This window comes from Nomascus leucogenys, chromosome 17, assembly GCF_006542625.1.
Source record: "Nomascus leucogenys isolate Asia chromosome 17, Asia_NLE_v1, whole genome shotgun sequence".
In the NCBI taxonomy this organism is placed as follows: domain Eukaryota; kingdom Metazoa; phylum Chordata; class Mammalia; order Primates; family Hylobatidae; genus Nomascus; species Nomascus leucogenys.
Genome location: NC_044397.1, coordinates 86,820,555 through 86,838,786, shown reverse-complemented (window position 1 = coordinate 86,838,786; position 18,232 = coordinate 86,820,555). Strand labels below are relative to the sequence as shown.

General features: G+C 53.8%; 1 protein-coding gene across 2 annotated transcripts; it reads left to right on the top strand.

Moving 5' to 3' along the window:
* Positions 1 to 728: 728 nt before the first annotated feature.
* CADM4 (cell adhesion molecule 4) lies at positions 729 to 18,073 on the top strand. 2 transcript variants are annotated; one of them, XM_030797390.1, is made up of 9 exons: positions 729 to 848; positions 12,748 to 12,894; positions 13,195 to 13,347; positions 13,595 to 13,729; positions 14,221 to 14,385; positions 14,509 to 14,599; positions 15,191 to 15,363; positions 16,209 to 16,337; positions 17,005 to 18,073. In XM_030797390.1, exons 1-9 carry the CDS (start codon positions 785 to 787, stop codon positions 17,112 to 17,114), a joined length of 1,167 nt encoding a protein of 388 aa, XP_030653250.1. In that variant the 5' UTR covers positions 729 to 784; the 3' UTR covers positions 17,115 to 18,073. The 2 variants fall into 2 exon arrangements, with proteins under 2 accessions (XP_030653250.1, XP_030653251.1); XM_030797391.1 differs by lacking the exon at positions 16,209 to 16,337.
* Positions 18,074 to 18,232: the final 159 nt, after the last annotated feature.

Below are 18,232 nucleotides of genomic sequence, written 5' to 3'. Positions count from 1 at the left end.
TCCCGAAGAATGACGCGGAAACATGGGGTTTTCAGGTCAGGACAGGAGAGAGGGAGGAAAGGAACTGACCCCACCCCACTCCTGAGCCACAGCCTCGCCCTGCCCTGGGAGATCCTTGACCTGCCTCGACCTCCGGACCCTCCGGACCTCCAGCTGCAGCCTCCCCTGTCCCGGTGGCTCAGCTCACAGCCTCTCGCTAGACTCCAGACACCCACCTGCCCGCAGCACGCCTCTCACACTCACCTTTCGCACGTCGCACTCCCTCCCTTACGCTCCCCCGTCACGCTGGACACGCTCTCCCTTCGTACACACCGCACCCCACGACGCCCACGCCCCCACCCTCGCACAGCCTCCAGCAACACCCTGCCACCCTCCCCTCCGCGCAGCGCACGCACCCTGCAGGCCAGCAACTCCGCACCCTCGCGCGCAGCACCTGGGCCCGCACGCAGGACCCTCACCCAACACCCCCCGTTTCCCGCGCTCACCCAGATCCCCCACCTGCTCCCACGACGCTGTCGCCCTCCCGCGCACCCCTTCCCGCCCTCCTCACCCCCTCTCCTCTCCGGCGCTCGCACCCAGCACCGTTCCCCCACCGTGCCGTCCCCCCCATTGTCTCCGGGCCTCTCCTCCGTCTCCCCCTCCCCTCCCCGGCCCCGGCCCCGCCCCGGCCTCGGCGCCCCGCCCCCGGGCGGGCAGGGGGCGGGGCGCGGGGGGCGGGGCGGGCGGCGCGGGCGGTGCAGGTGCCGGGCCGGGAGCGAGCGGCGGCGGCGGCGGCGGCGGCACCATGGGCCGGGCCCGGCGCTTCCAGTGGCCGCTGCTGCTGCTGTGGGCGGCCGCGGCGGGGCCAGGTAGGGTCGGGGGCCGGGGTCGGTCGGCCGGCCGGGCTGGGGCGGGGGGCGCGCCGTGGTGACAGCCCGGCAGCCTCGGGGCCGCAGAGGCCGAACAATGCGCGCGGGGCCGGGCCGGGCCCCCTCCCCGGGACAAAGCGCAGCGCGGGCCGGGAGCCGGGAGCGACGAGCGGGGGAGGGGGCGCGGGCCCCGGCCGCCGTGCCGCAGCCCCCCCACCCGCGCAGGCTGGATCCCGGCGGGGACAAAGGGCCCGAGACCCCCCCACACACAAGTCCGCCTTCCCCAGGCCGGTCCCGCTGTCCTTCTGTCCAGTCTCTGCGTCCCTCTGTCCGCCCGTCTCTCAATCCCCCCGTCTGGTTCCTCGTCCCCCTACCCTTGTCCTCTGTCCCTCAGTCTCGAAGTCCTGTCCCTCCTTCTGTCTGTCTCCCTCTCTCCTTGCCTCCGTGTTCCTCATCTATTCTGTCTTTGTCCCCTACCTCTGTCCCCTGGTCTCTGTCCCCTTTTCCTGGGTCACTCTGTCCCCTCCATCATCCTCTCTATTCTCTTTCCCCCGGATTTCTGCCCTCCCTCTCTGCCCCTATTCTTGGTCCCTGTCTCTGTCTCGCTGTCACCCTTGTTTTTCTGTCCCTTTTTCTCTGTCCCCTATCTGCCCCATCCCCTTGTCTCTGTCCCCTGTCTTTCTGTCACTCGTTTCTCTAACCCTTTCTGTTACCTGTCTCTTTCCCCCTTCTCTGTCCCACTATCTCCATCCCTGTCTTTCTGATGTGCCTCCTCCCTCTACCCTTACAGCCTCCATCCCGGGATCTCCCATTCCCATCCTTTCTTCCTCCCTCGCTCTATCCCTCTGTGCCCCTGGAGAGCAATTCTGTCAGGCAGGGCATTCTAAGGAGCCCTGGGGGGGGGGGGGAACATCTGTTTTCATGTGTGCGGGGAAGTGAGAATGGGGGACCTTGGCGTGTAGGCATACACGTGGATTCAGCGAATGCCTCTCCAAACCCTCCTCACCCATTCACACATCCAGGCTTGACTCACAGAGAAGCCCCTGTCCAGGACATCCAGGGAGCCATCCACATACCCTCATCACACACTGTGAGAAGCTGGAGACCCCCAAGTTTAGGTGACCCTGAGACTGGGGACAAGGTCAGGAAATGTCACCCCCACACACACTCTCACACTGTGTAAGTCTCGAACCTGCCACGGGTCACCCCTCCCTGGTGGATAAGGCCACTTTTGGAAGGAACAGAGGATTAGAAGGTGGCTAGGCAGAAGCAGGAGGGCTGGGTGTTCTGCAGAGATTGGTGAGAGGAGTTGTAACCAGGTGGCATGGGGCTGGCGGCCTGGGCTTAAATCTTGGCTCTTGCCATTTGCCATCGCGGCCAGTGGTAAACACCTCCCTCTCTCCAGGCTTCTGTTTCTCTTTCTGTAAAGTGAGGATGTTGAACTCAGTGACCTGAAAGGGAACGCCAGCTCAGACCGTGAAGGGGTTTCTGGCAAGTTGAGTGTGGTTACATGTTCCCCACTCCAGGGTTTGAGGCAGAGCCATCCTCACCTCAGCCAGGGTGAGGGGCAAAGCTGTCCTCTCACTGTCTGTCTGTCTGTCTGTCTGTCTTTCTTTCTCTTTCTTTCTTCTCTAGTCTTCTGTGACTGCTTTAGAACTTGCATCATTACTTTCTTTGCAACAGACACGCCACAATTTCCCAGATGAGAACTTTGGTACCTCAGTGACATTTCCATCAATTTTAATTTATCTTTATTTTTTAGGCTAAACACCAGGCTTATAGAATCCTGGAACTAATGAATCCAGTAAATAAAGAACCTGAGGGTACTTTAGAATGCTGACATCTACAGGATTCTAGAATCCAGAAGGCTTTAGAATCTTGACACCTTTAAAGTTCTAGAACCGTGATGGTGTTAGCATGCTAGCATCTTGACGTCTTAAAAATCGTGAAATCTTGATGTCTTGGAGTTCCTGGATCTTGACATCTATGACATTTAGAATCTTGACAGCTTAGAATCATCAGACTTTGAATTCTCAGGATCAGAATATAGCTTCAGGTGACCACCCGCCCCGTGCAAAAGCCTTTCTCTGGTGCTTCTGGGAGTTAGGTCTATAGCCCTGTCCCTCGTTTGCTTTCCAAGTCACTGCTTCCTGGCACCCTAATCCTCGCTGTAAACTTTCTCTAAAGTAAATAGTATGTGGCTTTTACAAGTAGAAACTGAGCTTGGTGTCATGGGAAGAGCTCCCAGCTGGGAGCTAAGGAACTTGGGTCCAAGCCTTACCCAGGACCCTTTAGTATAATTTTGCATCAGTCCTTGTCCCTCTCTGGGCCTTATTTTCCCCTTCTGTAAAGCATGGGGTAGAAGGCTGTAGCATGTGGTCTTGGAGGGTCCTTCCTGCTCTCCTTTCCATTGGATATTTCTGAGTGGCCTTGGCTACCACATTTTAGGGGGTATCTGTTTTTCCCACATTTCTCTCTTAGTCACTCCTTCCTCATTCACCTTGCCCAGCCAGCAGGAATCGGGGGAGATGAGGTGCATTTGCGCCATTTTAAAAACATGTTCTTTCTCTCCTGGTTCATTCATCTTCTGAGCATAGCAGAAGAAGATGATGAGATTTATGCCCAAAGAAGAAGGATCCAGGGTGGGCAGAGGAGAGGAAGTGAGAAGGAGGGATGGGTTGCCTGCCCAGGGATGCACCCAGGCAGAAACGGGGACCCGCAGCCAGAAACTGGGTAGAACAGAAAGGAGCAGAGGAAACAGATATCCAATACAAAGAAAGAATAGAGAGGCTGTTAGGAGTTGAGGGGTCTTGTGGAGGGGGCAGTTGTTGGTCCCCAAATAATGTTTCCTTCCCAGAGTGACTCACTTTTTCCTGCTAAAATTCTGACCAGTCACTCTGAGAACAGGGGTACCCTCCCTCCATTGTGAGTCACCCTAAGGAACAGGTTTTGGAGGTTTCTATCACTGACCCCCCCACCCACCCACCCATGAGCCAGGCGCCTGGGTCCCCAGAGCCTGGGGGTGGGGGTCAGGTTCTGCAATGGATTCCAAGACCTTAGACACAGCAGGGCTGGGGCCTAAGGCTGGGTTAATGTCGTGCGAGCCTGGCCTGTCCCCATCTTGGAGAACACAAAGGCAGCTTTCTCTCTCTGGGAGGGGTGGGGGGCGGCCTGGAGACAGTCAGACCCGCCAGCATCCAATGGCCTGTGGCACCAGAATGGAAGCACCCACTGGTTTCCGCCTGTGCAGACCCCAGGCCCATAGGGAGCAGGCACACAGTGCTCCTCCGTGGGCACCCAGTGGGGCAAGGGGCAGGCGCCGAGCCTGGGCTCTTCTGGGAAGGGGGGGTGAATAGAGGGCACTGGGGGTGGAGGTTCGGACAGAGGGAGCTCAGTGCAGGCCTGCACCCTTCCCGGAGCAGGAATTCCTCCCGTACCCCACACCCAGGGAGGACCTCTGGGGGACTCCTCACTCCCTGGCTGGGCCTGAGGCCTGGAATCCAGGGAGTCCCGAATATCCCAGGAATGTGGGGGCCACAGCAGGGACTTTGTGTGTGAGGCTGCTGACTCACCCCTACGCCCCCACCTGATGCCTAGGTCCCCAGATGGGAGGGGACAGAGGGTTGAGGAAAGGCAGGACTGTGGTTCTAGGCGTTGAGGACTGGGGAGTTAGAGTCAAAAGTTTTCAGGAGAGGAGGGGCTGGATCTGATGGAGGAGGGGCTGGGGACCTGGACTCCTGGGTCTGATGGAGGAGGGTCTGGGGGCCTGGACTAATGGGTCTGAAGGAAGAGGGAGCTAGGGTCTTAGACTCCTGGGTCTCAAGGAGGAGGGGGCTGAGGTCTTAGGCTCCTGGGTCTGAGGGACAAGGGGCTGGGGTCTTAGACTCCTAGGTCCTGGGAGGAGGGGGCTGGGGTCTTAGACTCCTGAAGTCTGAGGGAGGAGGGGGCTGGGGTCTTAGACTCCTGTTTCTCAGGGAGGAGGGGGCTGGGGTCTTAGACTCCTGTTTCTCAGGGAGGAGGGGGCTGGGGTCTTAGACTCCTGAGTTTAAGGGAGGAGGGAGCTGGGGTCTTAGACTCCTTTTCTCAGGGAGGAGGGAGCTGGGGTCTTAGACTCCTTTTCTCAGGGAGGAGGGGGCTGGAGTCTTAGACTCGGGTTTAAGAGAGGAGAGGGCCGAGGGCTGGAACTCCTGTGTCCGGAAGGAAAAGGGGGCTGGGAGTCCACACTCCTAGGTCTTGAGAGAGGAAGGGATGAGGATACAGACTCCTGGGTCCTGAGAGAGGAAGGGGCTGGAGGCGGGGGATTCCACTCCAGGTTTCTGAGGGAGGAGGGGCTGAGACCCTGATGCCTAGGTCCTGCGAATACAGGCGCCTTCACAAGGCTGAGCTGGGGAAGAATTGACGCTTTGTGCGAGGATGTTCGGACTCCGCCATTGATGGGGGGCTGAGGGGGGGTTCGGTCAGGACGCAGGGATGTACCACCTCCCTAGGGGAGGAAGGGGGAAGGAGGCAGGATGCCAGGAGCCCCCTGGGGAGCGGATATAGAGGGGGTGGTGGTGACCTTCCCGGAACTATGACCTTGAGACTCCCTTGGGTATTCGCTGACTCAGGACCCAGGAAGCGCTCCCCCCACCCTGCTTAGTCTCCGTGGAAACATCCACCAGCTGTGTACTCTGGACCCCTGGCTCCTGGGTCCTGAAGGAGGAGGGGGCTGGAGGCCCAGACTCCTGTGTCTAAGCTAGGAGAGGGCTGGGGGCTCTGACTCCTAGGTTTGGAGGAAGGGGCTGCTGACAGCCCAGACTCCTGGGTCCTGATCGAGAAGGGGGCTAGGGGTCTGGATTTCGGGAACCTGAGAGAGGAGGTGGTTGGGGGCTGAATTCTTGGGTCTAAGGGGGAAAGAAGCCGGGGTTCCAGACTCCTGGAACCTGATGGAGGAGGGGCTGGGAGCCTAGACTCCTGGGTCCTGGGAGAGGAGGTAGTTGGGGGCTGGATTCCTGGGTCTTACGCATTACCTGCTCCGCCACTCTTTCCCAAACCCTCCCCTGTCCCTTTTTCCAAGCACCATCCCCATGACGACTCCTGGCTGTCAACACAGTTTAAAGGGCCAGTGCCTCAGTCCCCAAAGCTCAGCCCCTCTCTGACCAGAAAGTCCCGCCCCCACCACCGCAACCCCCCAGACAAAAGCTGCTGAGACATTAATATTCCAGGCACAGATACTGTTGGTTACTGACTCCTCAGGAGGGGGAGGGAGTAAAACAAAAGCCCCCCACCCTCACCCCATGTGCACCCTCAAGCAGAGAGCAGGGGATAAATTTGGTGGGGGCAGATCCAGAGGAACCTGATGGCTCCCAGGAGATGGTGAGTTTTGCCACTGACTTGCCTGGGACCCGCTAAGCCTCATTCTCCACATCTGTAAAATGGGGGGCTAGCACTGAACCAGCCTTGAGGTCCAGGATCTACGGATAGAATTCGAGATGTTTTTAAAAGCACCAGAATGTGCATGCCAGTTTTCAAATGCATGGGCATGTTTCCGGAGGTTGCACTAAAACAGCCTTGCAGAGAGGGCTCCCTGAGCTTCAGGCACGGGGCTCATCCTTTCGAGGCAGGCACTGGCATCATTCCCATTTTATAGATGGGGCAACTGAGGCTCAGAAAGGTAAGGTCACTTGCCCACAGATCACACAGATGGCAAGTGGTTGAGCTGGGATCAACCTAGGTGTTTAAGATGAAAATAATGATGTCACAAAGTTGTCAGGCTGAAATGAGATTCTGTCTGGGCCAGCTGCAGTGGCTCATGCCTATAATCCCAGCACTTTGGGAAGCCAAGGCAGGAGGATTGCTTGAGCCTAGGAGTTCAAGACCAACCTGGGCAAGATATTGAGACCCCCATCTCTAAAAAAAGAAAAAAAAAATTTTTTTTTTTTTTAATTAGCTGGGCATAGCTACGCACTTCTGTAGTCTTAGCTATTTGGTAGCCTGAGGTGGGAGGATCGCTTGAGCCCACGTGTTCAAGGTTGCAGTGAGCCATGATTGCACCACTGCACTCTAGTCTGGGTGACAGAGTGAGACCTTATCTCAAAAAAAGAAAAAAGAAAGAAAGAAAGAGAGAAAGAAAAAGAAAGAAAAAAAGAAGAAAGACAAACAGATATCCCATCTGACACATGTAATTCATGTAGCAAGTTCCCCAGACACTTATCAGGTGCCAAGCACTCTTCTGGGTACTAGGGGTGCAGCAGTAAACCCATTGGATTATATCCCTGCCTTCCTAGAGTATACATTCCAGTCATGAGTGACAGACGGTAAACAAATAAGCAAATTAATCTGATGATTCCAGTGAAATCTTCGTAGAAGAAATAAAGCAATGGTGAGGAAATAGCAAGTGTCCTGGACCAGGCGCAGTGGCTCACACCTGTAATCCCAGCACTTTGGGAAGCCGAGGCAGGAGGATCCCTTGAGCCCAGGAGTTGGAGACCAGCCTGGGCAACATGGAGAATCTCTCTCTCCACAAAAAGCACAAAAATTAGCCAGGTGTGGTGGGAGGAGCCTATAATCCCAGCTACTCGGGAAGCTGAGGTGGGAGGATGGCTTGAGCCCAGGAGTTCGAGGCTGCAGTGAGCCATGATTGCACCACTGCACTCTAGCCTGGGCGACAGAGCAATACCTTGTCTTTTTTTTTTTTTTTTTTTTTTTTGAGACAGAGTCTCACTCTGTCACCCAGGTTGGAGTGCAGTGGCTTGATCTCGGCTCACTGCAACCTCTCCCTCCCGGGTTCAAGCAATTCTGCCTCAGCCTCCTGAGTAGCCAGGGCTACCACTGCCTGGCTAATTTTTGTATTTTTTAGTAGAGACGGGGTTTTGCCATGTTGGCCAGGCTGGTCTTGAACTCCTGACCTCAGGTGATCTGCCCACCTTGGCCTCTCAAAGTGCTGAGATTACAGGCATGAGCCACTGCATCAGGCTGACTTTGTCTCTTAAAAGAAAAGAAAGTGTTCTAAAGGTGAAGGGATGAGCAGTGAGGGAAGGCCTCTCTGAGAAGGTACTGATATGATTTGAGACCCAAATGGGAACAGGAGTCAGCCCTGGGAAGATAGAGGTTGGGAGGTGGGGAGAAGAACATTCCAGGCAGAAGGAAGAAAAGGGAAAAGGCCCTGTGGTGGGAACGAGCTCAGCATGTGTGAGGGACAGCAAGGCTAGCAAGCCCAGAGTGAAGTGAGGTCAGCGAGGGGCCAGGCCATGTAGCACCTTGAAGTCCCTGGGAAGGGGTCTCACGGCAGCCCTCGGAGGGTTTTAAGCAGAGAAGTGAACTGATCTGATTTACCTCTTTGAAAAATCCATCCGGCCACTGGATGGAGAATGGCCCTGGAGGAGGCAGACAGGGACGCAGACAGACCCACGAGTAGGCTCTTGCAGAGTCCAGGTGAGGGATGATGCTGGATGAGAGTGAGGGTAGGAGAGGCAGACAAAGGTGATGGGATCTGGGATATGTCCTGGAGGTAGAATGGACAGATATTGCTGATGGAATGGATATTGGGGATGAGGGAAAGGGAGAGAACTTGAATGATTTCTAGGTTTTTGACCTGAGCAACCAGGTGGATGGTGGTGACATTTATTGAGATTGAGAAAATTTGGGGAGGAAAATATCTGGGGCAAGGATTGGACATGTTAAGCTTGATATTCCAGGAGGTGCTAGATATACCTCAGTGGCTCAAATCCCCAAAGTGCTATAGTTTCAGCTACTCATGAAGCTGAGGCAGGAGGACTGCTTGAGCATAAGAGTTTGAGTCCAGCCTAGGCAACATAGTGAGACCTCATCTCTAAAATAAATTTAAAAAATTAAAATACTCAAAGTGTTACACTCAAACATAAAGGAAGTCCAGAAGTAGGAGTCCAGGGCTGTTACAGCAGCTCCACATCTTCACCAGAGACTCAGGCACCTTCCAGCTCTTGGTTCCACCATCCCTACTGCTCTTGTCCTCATGGTTCAATATGGCTGCCTAAATTCCATGCATCACACTGCTAGTTCCAGGTGGCACAAAGGTGACTCAGTAGAAAAAGGGTTTGTCCACCTGTTTCAGGAAGTCCTCTCAAAATTGTCACGCAACATTTTGGCTTATATCCAACTGGACAAAATTTTATCAGATGGCTTTACCTTGCTGCAAGGAGACTGAGGAATGCCTTTTTCTGCTGGACATAGTGCAACCATAAAATACAACCAGTGTTCTTTTCTTTTACTGAGGAGAAAGGGGAAAATGGATGTCAGAATAGGAAGCCAGAAGTCTCTGTCTCCACCCCCCAGAAATAATCTTTTATACTCCTCAACTTCCAAATTAGGTTACCTACCCTCTTACAGAAAACATAACACTTTTTTTCTTTTTTGAAATGGAGTCTTGCTCTGTCACCCAGGCTGGAGTGCAGTGGCGCAATCTCAGCTCACTGCAACCTCCGCCTCCCAGGTTCAAGCGATTCTCATGCCTCAGCCTCCTGAGTAGCTGGAATTACAGGCGCCCACCACCACACCCGGCTAATTTTTGTATTTTTAGTAGAGACGGGGTTTCACCATGTTGGTCAGGCTGGTCTCGAACTCCTGACCTTGTGATCCGCCCACCTCGGCCTCCCAAAGTGCTGGGATTACAGATGTGAGCCACTGTGCCTGGCCACATAACACTTTTGATTACAGTGATTGGTTTCTACCTTCCCATAAATCTTAAAGGGCAGGGACCCCATCTAACTCATCTCTGACTACTCAGCCCCTGAAAACCTACATGATGCTCAGGAAATACTCCTGAATGAATGCAACCCAGCACCTGAATGTAAAAGACATGGATAGTTATCCAGCACTTAAAGACAAATAGCCAGATATAATCATGACATTTTCCTGCTTCAAAACCTTCACTGGCCCTTAGGATGAAAGCCAATCTCCTAGGTTGGCATTCGAGGCCCATCACAAGCGGATCTCACAACCCCCTGCCAATGATGGACACTTAATCCAGACAGCCAGGAGTGGATATACAGATTCAGGATACAGAATCAGAGATTTGGACGCAGATTTTGGCGCCGCCACTCTTGGCTGTGAACTTGGGCAAGTCATTTCATCTCTGTGGGCCAATTTTCTCACCTATAAAATGGGAATGGGAGCAGGATGCTGTAGCTCAAGCCTGTAATCCCAGCACTTTGGGAGGCCGAGGCAGATGGATCACAAGGTCAGGAGTTCCAGATCAGCCTGGCCAAGATGGTGAAACCCCGTCTTTACTAAAAATACAAAAATTAGCCAAGTGCGGTGGCAGGTGCCTATAATCCCAGCTACTTGGGAGGCTGAGGCAGGAGAATTGCTTGAACCCGGGAGGTGGAGGTTGCAGTGAGCCGAGATCGTACCACTGCACTCTAGCCTGGGCGACAGAGCAAGACAATGTCTCAAAAAAAAAAAAAAAAAAAAGAAAAAAAAATGGGAATGGGGGAAATGGGGATAATAATAGTGCAGGCCAGGCACAGTGGCTCATGCTTGTAATTCCAGCACTTTGGGAGGCTGAAGCAGGCAGTTCACTTGAGCTCGCGAGTTCAAGACCAGCCTGGGCAACACGGCGAAACTCTGTCTCTAAAAAAATACAAAAATTAGCCAGGTGTGATGGTGTGCACCTGTAGTTCCAGCTACTGGGGAGGCTGAGGTGGGATCACTTGAGCCTGGGAGGCAGACATTGCAGTGAGCTGAGATCGTGCCATGGCACTCCAGCCTGACCTTGTCTCAAATTAAAAATAATAATAATTGGCCGGGCACGGTGGCTCGCACCTGTAATCCCAGGACTTTGGGAGGCTGAGGCAGGCGGATCACTTGAGGCCAGGAGTTCGAGACCAGCCAGGCCAATATGGCTAAACTCTGTCTCTACCAAAAATAAAAATTAGCCTGGCATAGTGGTGCATGCCTGTAATTCCAGCTACTTGGGAGGCTGAGGCTGAAGAATCGCTTGAAATTGGGAGGTGGAGGTTGCAATGAACTGAGATTGCACCACTGCACTCCAGCCTGGGCAACAGAGCAAGACTCTGTCTCGAAATAATAATAATAATAATAATAATAATAATAATAATAATCATGCCTATCTTATACAGGGATTGTGAAGATTAAAGGTAAGTTATATGGGTAATGCCCTTAGCACAGGGACTAACACTGCAAGTACCTAATAATTGGTAGCTATAGGGGTTATTGTTATTTCGAAGACAACAGATGATGATATTGATGCTGATGATCAGTCTTGGCTTTCAGCTTTCCTAAATTCTTTTCTCTGATGGTGCTAGATTCCCCACCTTGTTTTTCTGATGGATTAATCAGCATAGGTTAAATGCTGTAACAGACACCCCTGAAATCTCAATGGCTTAACAAAAAGGTATATTTCTTGCTCATATCACAGTCCTATACAGGCAGGTCATGGGGGACAGTCAGTTAGAGACCCAAGTTCCTTCTGGCTTGTGATCCTGCCCTCCTCTAGGCTCCTTGGAGTCCTCTCTGTTCAGCCAGTGTGAAGGATTATGAGGGAGATGGGTCAGGCTGCAAGAGGTGTTTCTCTTCCACCTATATCCCATTGGCCAGAATTGGTCACATGGCCCCACCTAACTATAAAGGATGCTGGGAAGTATAGCCTAATTATGTATTGTATCAGTTAACTTTAGTAGTAGAACAGATCACCCACAACTTAGGAGCTTAAAACAACCACCACCTTATTTGTTCGTGATTCTGGGGTTCAGCAGTTTGGGCTATATCAGATGGGCAGATCTTTTATTGGTCTCAACTGGGGTCACTTGTGTGGCTGCTGTCATCTGGTGGGGCAGCTGGGGCTGGATGATCCAGGATGGCCTCGCTCACACAGCTGGCGGTTGGTGCTGGCTGCTGGCTGGGCTTCTCTTTCACCATGATCGTTCATCTGCAAAGACACTAGTCTGGGTATCTTTATGCAACAGTCTTAGGGCAGGAGTGAAAGCTACAAGGCCTCTTCAGGCCTAGGCTCAATATCACTTCTAGCAAATTCTATTGGTCAAAGCAACTCGCAAGGCTTACCCAGACTAGTAGGGGACAAAGTGCTTTCTCAATCGGAGGAATGGCAAAATCAACTTGCAAAGGGCATGTCCAGTAACAGGAGAATATTACGGCTATCTTTGCAAACGGGCTACAACATGTGCCCAGGTGTGAAAGATGAGGCTTGGTGAACACACAGCAGTCTCCCACACTTTGTGAAGTCCTGCTTACTTTTTTTTTTTTTTTTTTTTTTTTTTTTTTTTTTTTTTGAGACAGAGTCTCGCTCTGTCGCCCAGGCTGGAGTGCAGTGGCTCAATCTCGGCTCACTGCAACTTCCACCTCCCGGGTTCAAGCTATTCCCCTGCCTCAGCCTCCGGAGTAGCTGGGACCACCACACCCAGCTTATTTATTTATTTATTTTTGTATTTTTAGTGGAGACAGGGTTTCACCATGTTGGCCAGGATGGTCTCTATCTCTTGACCTTGTGATCCGCCCACCTCGGCCTCTCAAAGTGCTGGGATTACAGGCATGAGCCACCGCGCCTGGCCTCCTGCTTACTCTTTAAGATCCAGATCCAATGGAGCTTTCTTGCGGAACCCTCTCTGGCTACCCGTCTCTCTAGGCAGTTCTATAATAGTCTCCCCTTGCTCTGGGCTCCTAGCGTGCCCTGTGCTGCCCTCATTAGAGCATATTCTACTAAATCTTGACTACAGCTCTTTTAGAGTAGGGAACAGATTTCCTCCCTGTCCTGGACTCCAGCCTTCAGGAAATGTTCAATGCAATGGAATGAATGAGGGGAAAGAGAGGGATTGGAGGTTTGTATGGGGAAGAGGGAGAAAGAAAAAATTGAATTGCAGCTCTCAGTAAGTCTTCTATCCTGTCTCTTTGTCTAATCATCCAGGGGCAGGACAGGAAGTACAGACAGAGAACGTGACAGTGGCTGAGGGTGGGGTGGCTGAGATCACCTGCCATCTGCACCAGTATGATGGGTCCATAGTTGTCATCCAGAACCCAGCCCGGCAGACCCTCTTCTTCAATGGCACCCGTGGTGAGTGCTGGGGACCAGACTCCTGAGTCTTAAAGGAAGAGAGGGCTGGGGCCCAGACTCCCATGTCCTGAAAGAGGACACACCCGAGAGTTTGGTCTCCTGGGTCTCGGAGAAGAAAGGGCTGGGGTCCTGGACTGCTGGTCCTGCAGGCAGGAGGACCTGAATAATGCTGGGTCCTCAGAGTCATAGGTATGGCTGGAGAAAAGAGGCAGAGGGCTGGACTCTAAGCTCCTGTCGGATGGGTGGGACTTGTGAGGCCAGGACTCCCGAAATTCACACCTTCCCCCTCACTCTCTCTAGCCTTGAAGGATGAGCGTTTCCAGCTTGAGGAGTTCTCCCCACGCCGGGTGCGGATCCGGCTCTCAGATGCCCGCCTGGAGGACGAGGGGGGCTATTTCTGCCAGCTCTACACAGAAGACACCCACCACCAGATTGCCACGCTCACGGTACTAGGTAACGCCCTCCCCCTTGTCGGACGCATCCTCTCCTCCTTTCTTCTCTGCTTCTCTCTTCTCCTGAGACTTTCAGACCATGGCTATTTTTAACATCCTGGATGGGCATCTGGCTCCTGACCTCTCCCCTTTGGCCCCTGCCACCTGGGACCCTGGTTCCCTATGGTCGCTGGGAACCGGCAGCTTGATCGCTTTGAGCCCACTTTCGTGCCTTCTTTAAGCCCTTACTTCCCTTCTCCCTGCGGCAGTGGCCCCAGAGAATCCTGTGGTGGAGGTCCGGGAGCAGGCGGTAGAGGGCGGCGAGGTGGAGCTCAGCTGCCTCGTTCCGCGGTCCCGTCCGGCTGCCACCCTGCGCTGGTACCGGGACCGCAAGGAGCTGAAAGGTACCCTGGGCAGAGTGCTGACAAGGGGTGGGGAGGAGGTGGGACTTAGGAGAGGTTGTTTATATGTGGAGAGAAGCCACAGGTTTTCACAGACACTGGACATTCAATATGTAGTGGCTGATGTCAAGCGCGGTGGCTCACGCCTGTAGTCCTAGCACTTTGGGAGGCTGAGATGGGAGGATTGCTTGAGGTCAGGAGTTCAACCTGGCCAACATTGTGAGACCCCATCTCTAAGTATATATATAAATTTATGTTTTTATATATATAGCAATTAAATGGATTGATAGACGAGAAAGCATGAGCGTGAAAGAGGGAAGAGCTTTGGGAGGAGGCACGTGGGCTTGGTTAGGGGAGGGGCGTAGCTTGGAGGACAAGAGACGAGGCCTGTGGGTAAGGGGTGGAGCTTGGCAAATAGCCTGCTTTGGCGTTGGCTCGGGTGGGTGGATGGAGCCGGAATCGTGGCCTGACAGTGTCTGACTGGGGTGTGGCAGGAGTGAGCAGCAGCCAGGAAAATGGCAAGGTCTGGAGCGTGGCAAGCACAGTGCGGTTTCGTGTGGACCGTAAGGATGACGGTGGTATCATCATCTGCGAGGCGCAGAACCAGGCGCTGCCCTCCGGACACAGCAAGCAGACGCAGTACGTGCTGGATGTGCAGTGTAAGTGACCGGCGGGCCGGGACCCAAGGGATCCCAACGCCAGCCACCCGCACCCGGGAGAGTCCCCCCTTGTCCCGCGTGATGGCTTGGAAACTACTCTCTCTTCTTACTTTTGCCTAACAGACTCCCCCACGGCCCGGATTCATGCCTCCCAAGCTGTGGTGAGGGAGGGAGACACGCTGGTGTTGACGTGTGCTGTCACGGGGAACCCCAGGTGAGCTCTGGGGGCCTCCTGCGTCCTCAGGAGGAGAAAGCTGGGGACCTGGAAGAACAGGGACCAGGGCCTTGGATTCCTGGGTCCTAAGGAGGAGAGAGCTGAGGACCTGGACAAACAGGGAGCTAGGACCTGGATTCCTGGGTCCTGAGGGAGGAGGAATCTGGAGGCTCAGACTCCCCAATACTGAAGCTGTGCAGCCTCGGACTGCTGGTTGCTGAGGATGGAATGGCGTGGGAGGGCTATAATTATTATTATTATTATTTTTTAATTGTAGTGACGGGGTCTCCCTGTGTTGCTCAGCCTAGTCTGGAACTGCTGGCCTTAAGCAATCCTCCTGTCTCAGCCTCCTAAAGTGCTGGGATTGCAGGCATAAGTCACCATGTTCAGCCTGGGCTAGAATTCCTGAGACCTTGGTGATGGGTGGAAGTAGGCCCAGGACTGTTGGTTTTCCAGAAAGGAAAGAGATAGCAGGAAGCCTCTTATTTGGAGGTCCCTGCAGGATAAGAGTTGCATGTCTAGATTCTTGACAAGTCAGAATTGGGTGCTGGCACCTGGGTTCCTAACTCGCTGTACTTTATCCCCACCCAGGCCAAACCAGATCCGCTGGAACCGCGGGAATGAGTCTTTGCCGGAGAGGGCGGAGGCCGTGGGAGAGACCCTCACGCTGCCGGGCCTGGTATCCGCGGATAACGGCACCTACACTTGTGAGGCGTCCAATAAGCACGGCCATGCGAGGGCGCTCTACGTACTCGTGGTCTACGGTGAGAGCAGACTGTGGCCTACTGCGGGCAGGGCTCAGGGCGGGGGCGGGGCACCAGGTGGCGGGGGCGGGGCTTGAGCAAAGAGGCCACGTAACTCAGGGGTTCGGCAGCCAACAGAGTAATTGTTCTTTTGGGACCAGACTGGCCCGCGGGGCTCAAATTCGGGTTGGCTGCATTCTGTTGCAGATAACCGAACCTGTCTGCGCCTCAGTTTACCCATCAGTAAAGTGGAAATAATAGCACCTATATAACAAGGCTGTTGTGAAGATTATATGAGCTAAATATGTAAAGTGGTTGGAATGGGCTCTAGCACACAGCCGTTCTGTGTTTAGCTCTATGACGGTGGGGCAGAAATTTTGGAGGTAGTTGGGCCCAGCACTTTAAATACTTGGAGCGTTTTAGACAAGGTGGGAAGGGACTTGGACCTGTTTCTTGGACTCTGTTTCAAGCGGAGGAAGAAACTTGAATCAAAAGAAAAGGGATGACTGAGTGCGGTCGCTCACGCCTCTAATCCCAGTACTTTGGGAGGCCTAGGCCGGAGGATCGCTTGAGCCCAGGAGTTTAAGACCAGCCTGGGCCACCTAGCGAGACTCCCGTCTCTGCAAAAGAAAACAAGAAAAAGAAAAGGAAAATGTAACATGACTCAGGGGAGGGGTCGGGCAGTGTACAAACCAACAAGCCTCTGGAAAGAGAAGAGACTACAAGGTGGCAGTAATTTTTGAGGGGTGTGGCACATAAAAGGGCGCGGTTAGACGTGTGCAGAATGGCTTAAAAGCTTGTCTGCGATGGGGTCAGACTGGGACCGTCCTCTGATGACCTGGTCCTGTGCCCTGTCCCTCTGGCAGACCCTGGTGCGGTGGTAGAGGCTCAGACATCGGTTCCCTATGCCATTGTGGGCGGCATCCTGGCACTGCTGGTGTTTCTGATCATATGTGTGCTAGTGGGCATGGTCTGGTGCTCGGTACGGCAGAAGGGTGAGTGGGACCTGGTCTCTACGGTTGGTTGGTTGTAGGGCTCGGAAAGAGGCGGGTCCTAGAGCCAGGGTAACGAGAGGGCGGAGCCTAGACTCTGGATTCCAAATCCCGCTGCACCTGGGGCCGAGATGACAAAGGGGGCGGGGCTTTCGGCACAATACTCGAAAAGGGATAGAATTTAGAAGCTGAATTAAAAGCATAGATTTGCGGGTGGGCGTGGTAGCTCACGCCTGTAATCCCAGCACTTTGGGAGGCCAAGGCGAGTAAAGCACTTGAGAAGCCAGGAGTTCGAGACCAGCCTGGGCACCATGGCGAAGCCCCTTTTCTACTAAAAATACAAAAAATTAGGGAAAAAAGAGCATGGATTTGAATAAAACAATTTATTTTCCTAATTGCTGAATTCGCTGGGAGTAGGGCAAGGAAATACCTCCAAGAGAAAGGATAAGGGTGGCACTTTCGGTGAGCTTTTGGAGTCTTCCTAATTCTGCTTTTACCTCTTTCTCTGCCACTGTTTACCTCTTTCTCTGCCTCTCCCTCTGTGTTCTGTTTCTCCCTCTTCCTTTGCCTGGCATCTGTCTTGTCTGTCTCCCTCTTCCCCTATATTTCTGTCCAACTCCTGGGTCCACAAATATGTCCCCCCTGCCCCGGGGGTCTGTCACCCCCTCAGGTTCCTATCTGACCCACGAAGCCAGTGGCTTGGATGAACAGGGAGAAGCAAGAGAAGCCTTCCTCAACGGCAGCGACGGACACAAGAGGAAAGAGGAATTCTTCATCTGACCCTATCCCCACCCCAGGCCTAGGCCTGGGCCCGGGCTGGGGTACCCCCCACTGCCAGCTGCAAGGAACCAGCAAAGACATTTACCAGAGTCTGGGATGGTGGGCTTCTCCCCCCACCACTAACACCTCAGACGTTTGGGCAGGGATGGGGGTGTTGGATGCCTGGATCTCTGCAAGGGCCAGAAGTGAGGGCCCAGAGGTCTGGGTCCCCCAGGGGGCAGGGGCCAAAGGTCCATACCCCCCAAGTCCAGTGAGGGCAGTAGGGATTGGGTTGGGGGAAGATAACCGGGGGAAGGCCAGGACCCCTAGGCTACAAAACCAGGTCTTGTGGGGAGGGGGTCAGTTTCTGGGAAGGGTGGGGTGGGCAGGGAAGGGGAACACAGATTTCTTTGGGGGTCCTAGACCCCATGCCAGCCATTGTAAGAGTTCCACAGAGCTCTGGGCACTTCTTTGCAAAGCCATGTTTGCACGGTGGGGGGATGGGTGGGGGGGAGGGCGTGGAAATAGGGATTCTGTGTCTTTGTGTCATAACTTTGATGGGGGCAGTGAGGGAGACAGCCCCAACCCTTTTCTCCAATCCCCCTTCCCCAGGTTCCTGGGCTCCCCTTCTCTCTACCTTCTCCCCCAACGTCTGCCCCATCCATATTTGTCTCTCTGTCTACCCACTCCTGGGGGGGCCTTCCCCATCTCTCCTCCAGGCCCCCCGGGGAGGGGGAAAGGAGTTTGGGGAGGATTCATGGTCTTTATGGTTTTATATATAATATATTAAAAAATCAAAAGTCTGTATGAAAATATCAGATTGCACCCCCCTTTCCCCATTCCTGGCTTTTGCCCCCTTTTTCTTGTTAAAAAACAAAAAACAAAAAAAACCACACACACATTTTGTACGGGGCGGGGAGGGGAATGGGGAGGGGGTTTGGCAATCTCACTAACCACCATTAAACTGAGGAGAGAACAAGTGTTTGGGGTGGCTGTGTGTCTGTCCTGCTGTCAAGTGCTGTACCATTGGGAGGGAACTAAGTGGGAGGGGAGGGAAGAGTGTGATGGTTGCTGGTGGACAGTATAAGCCAGGAGAAGGTCCTGACCTCACTGAGGGTACCTCGACCTCCCCAGAAACC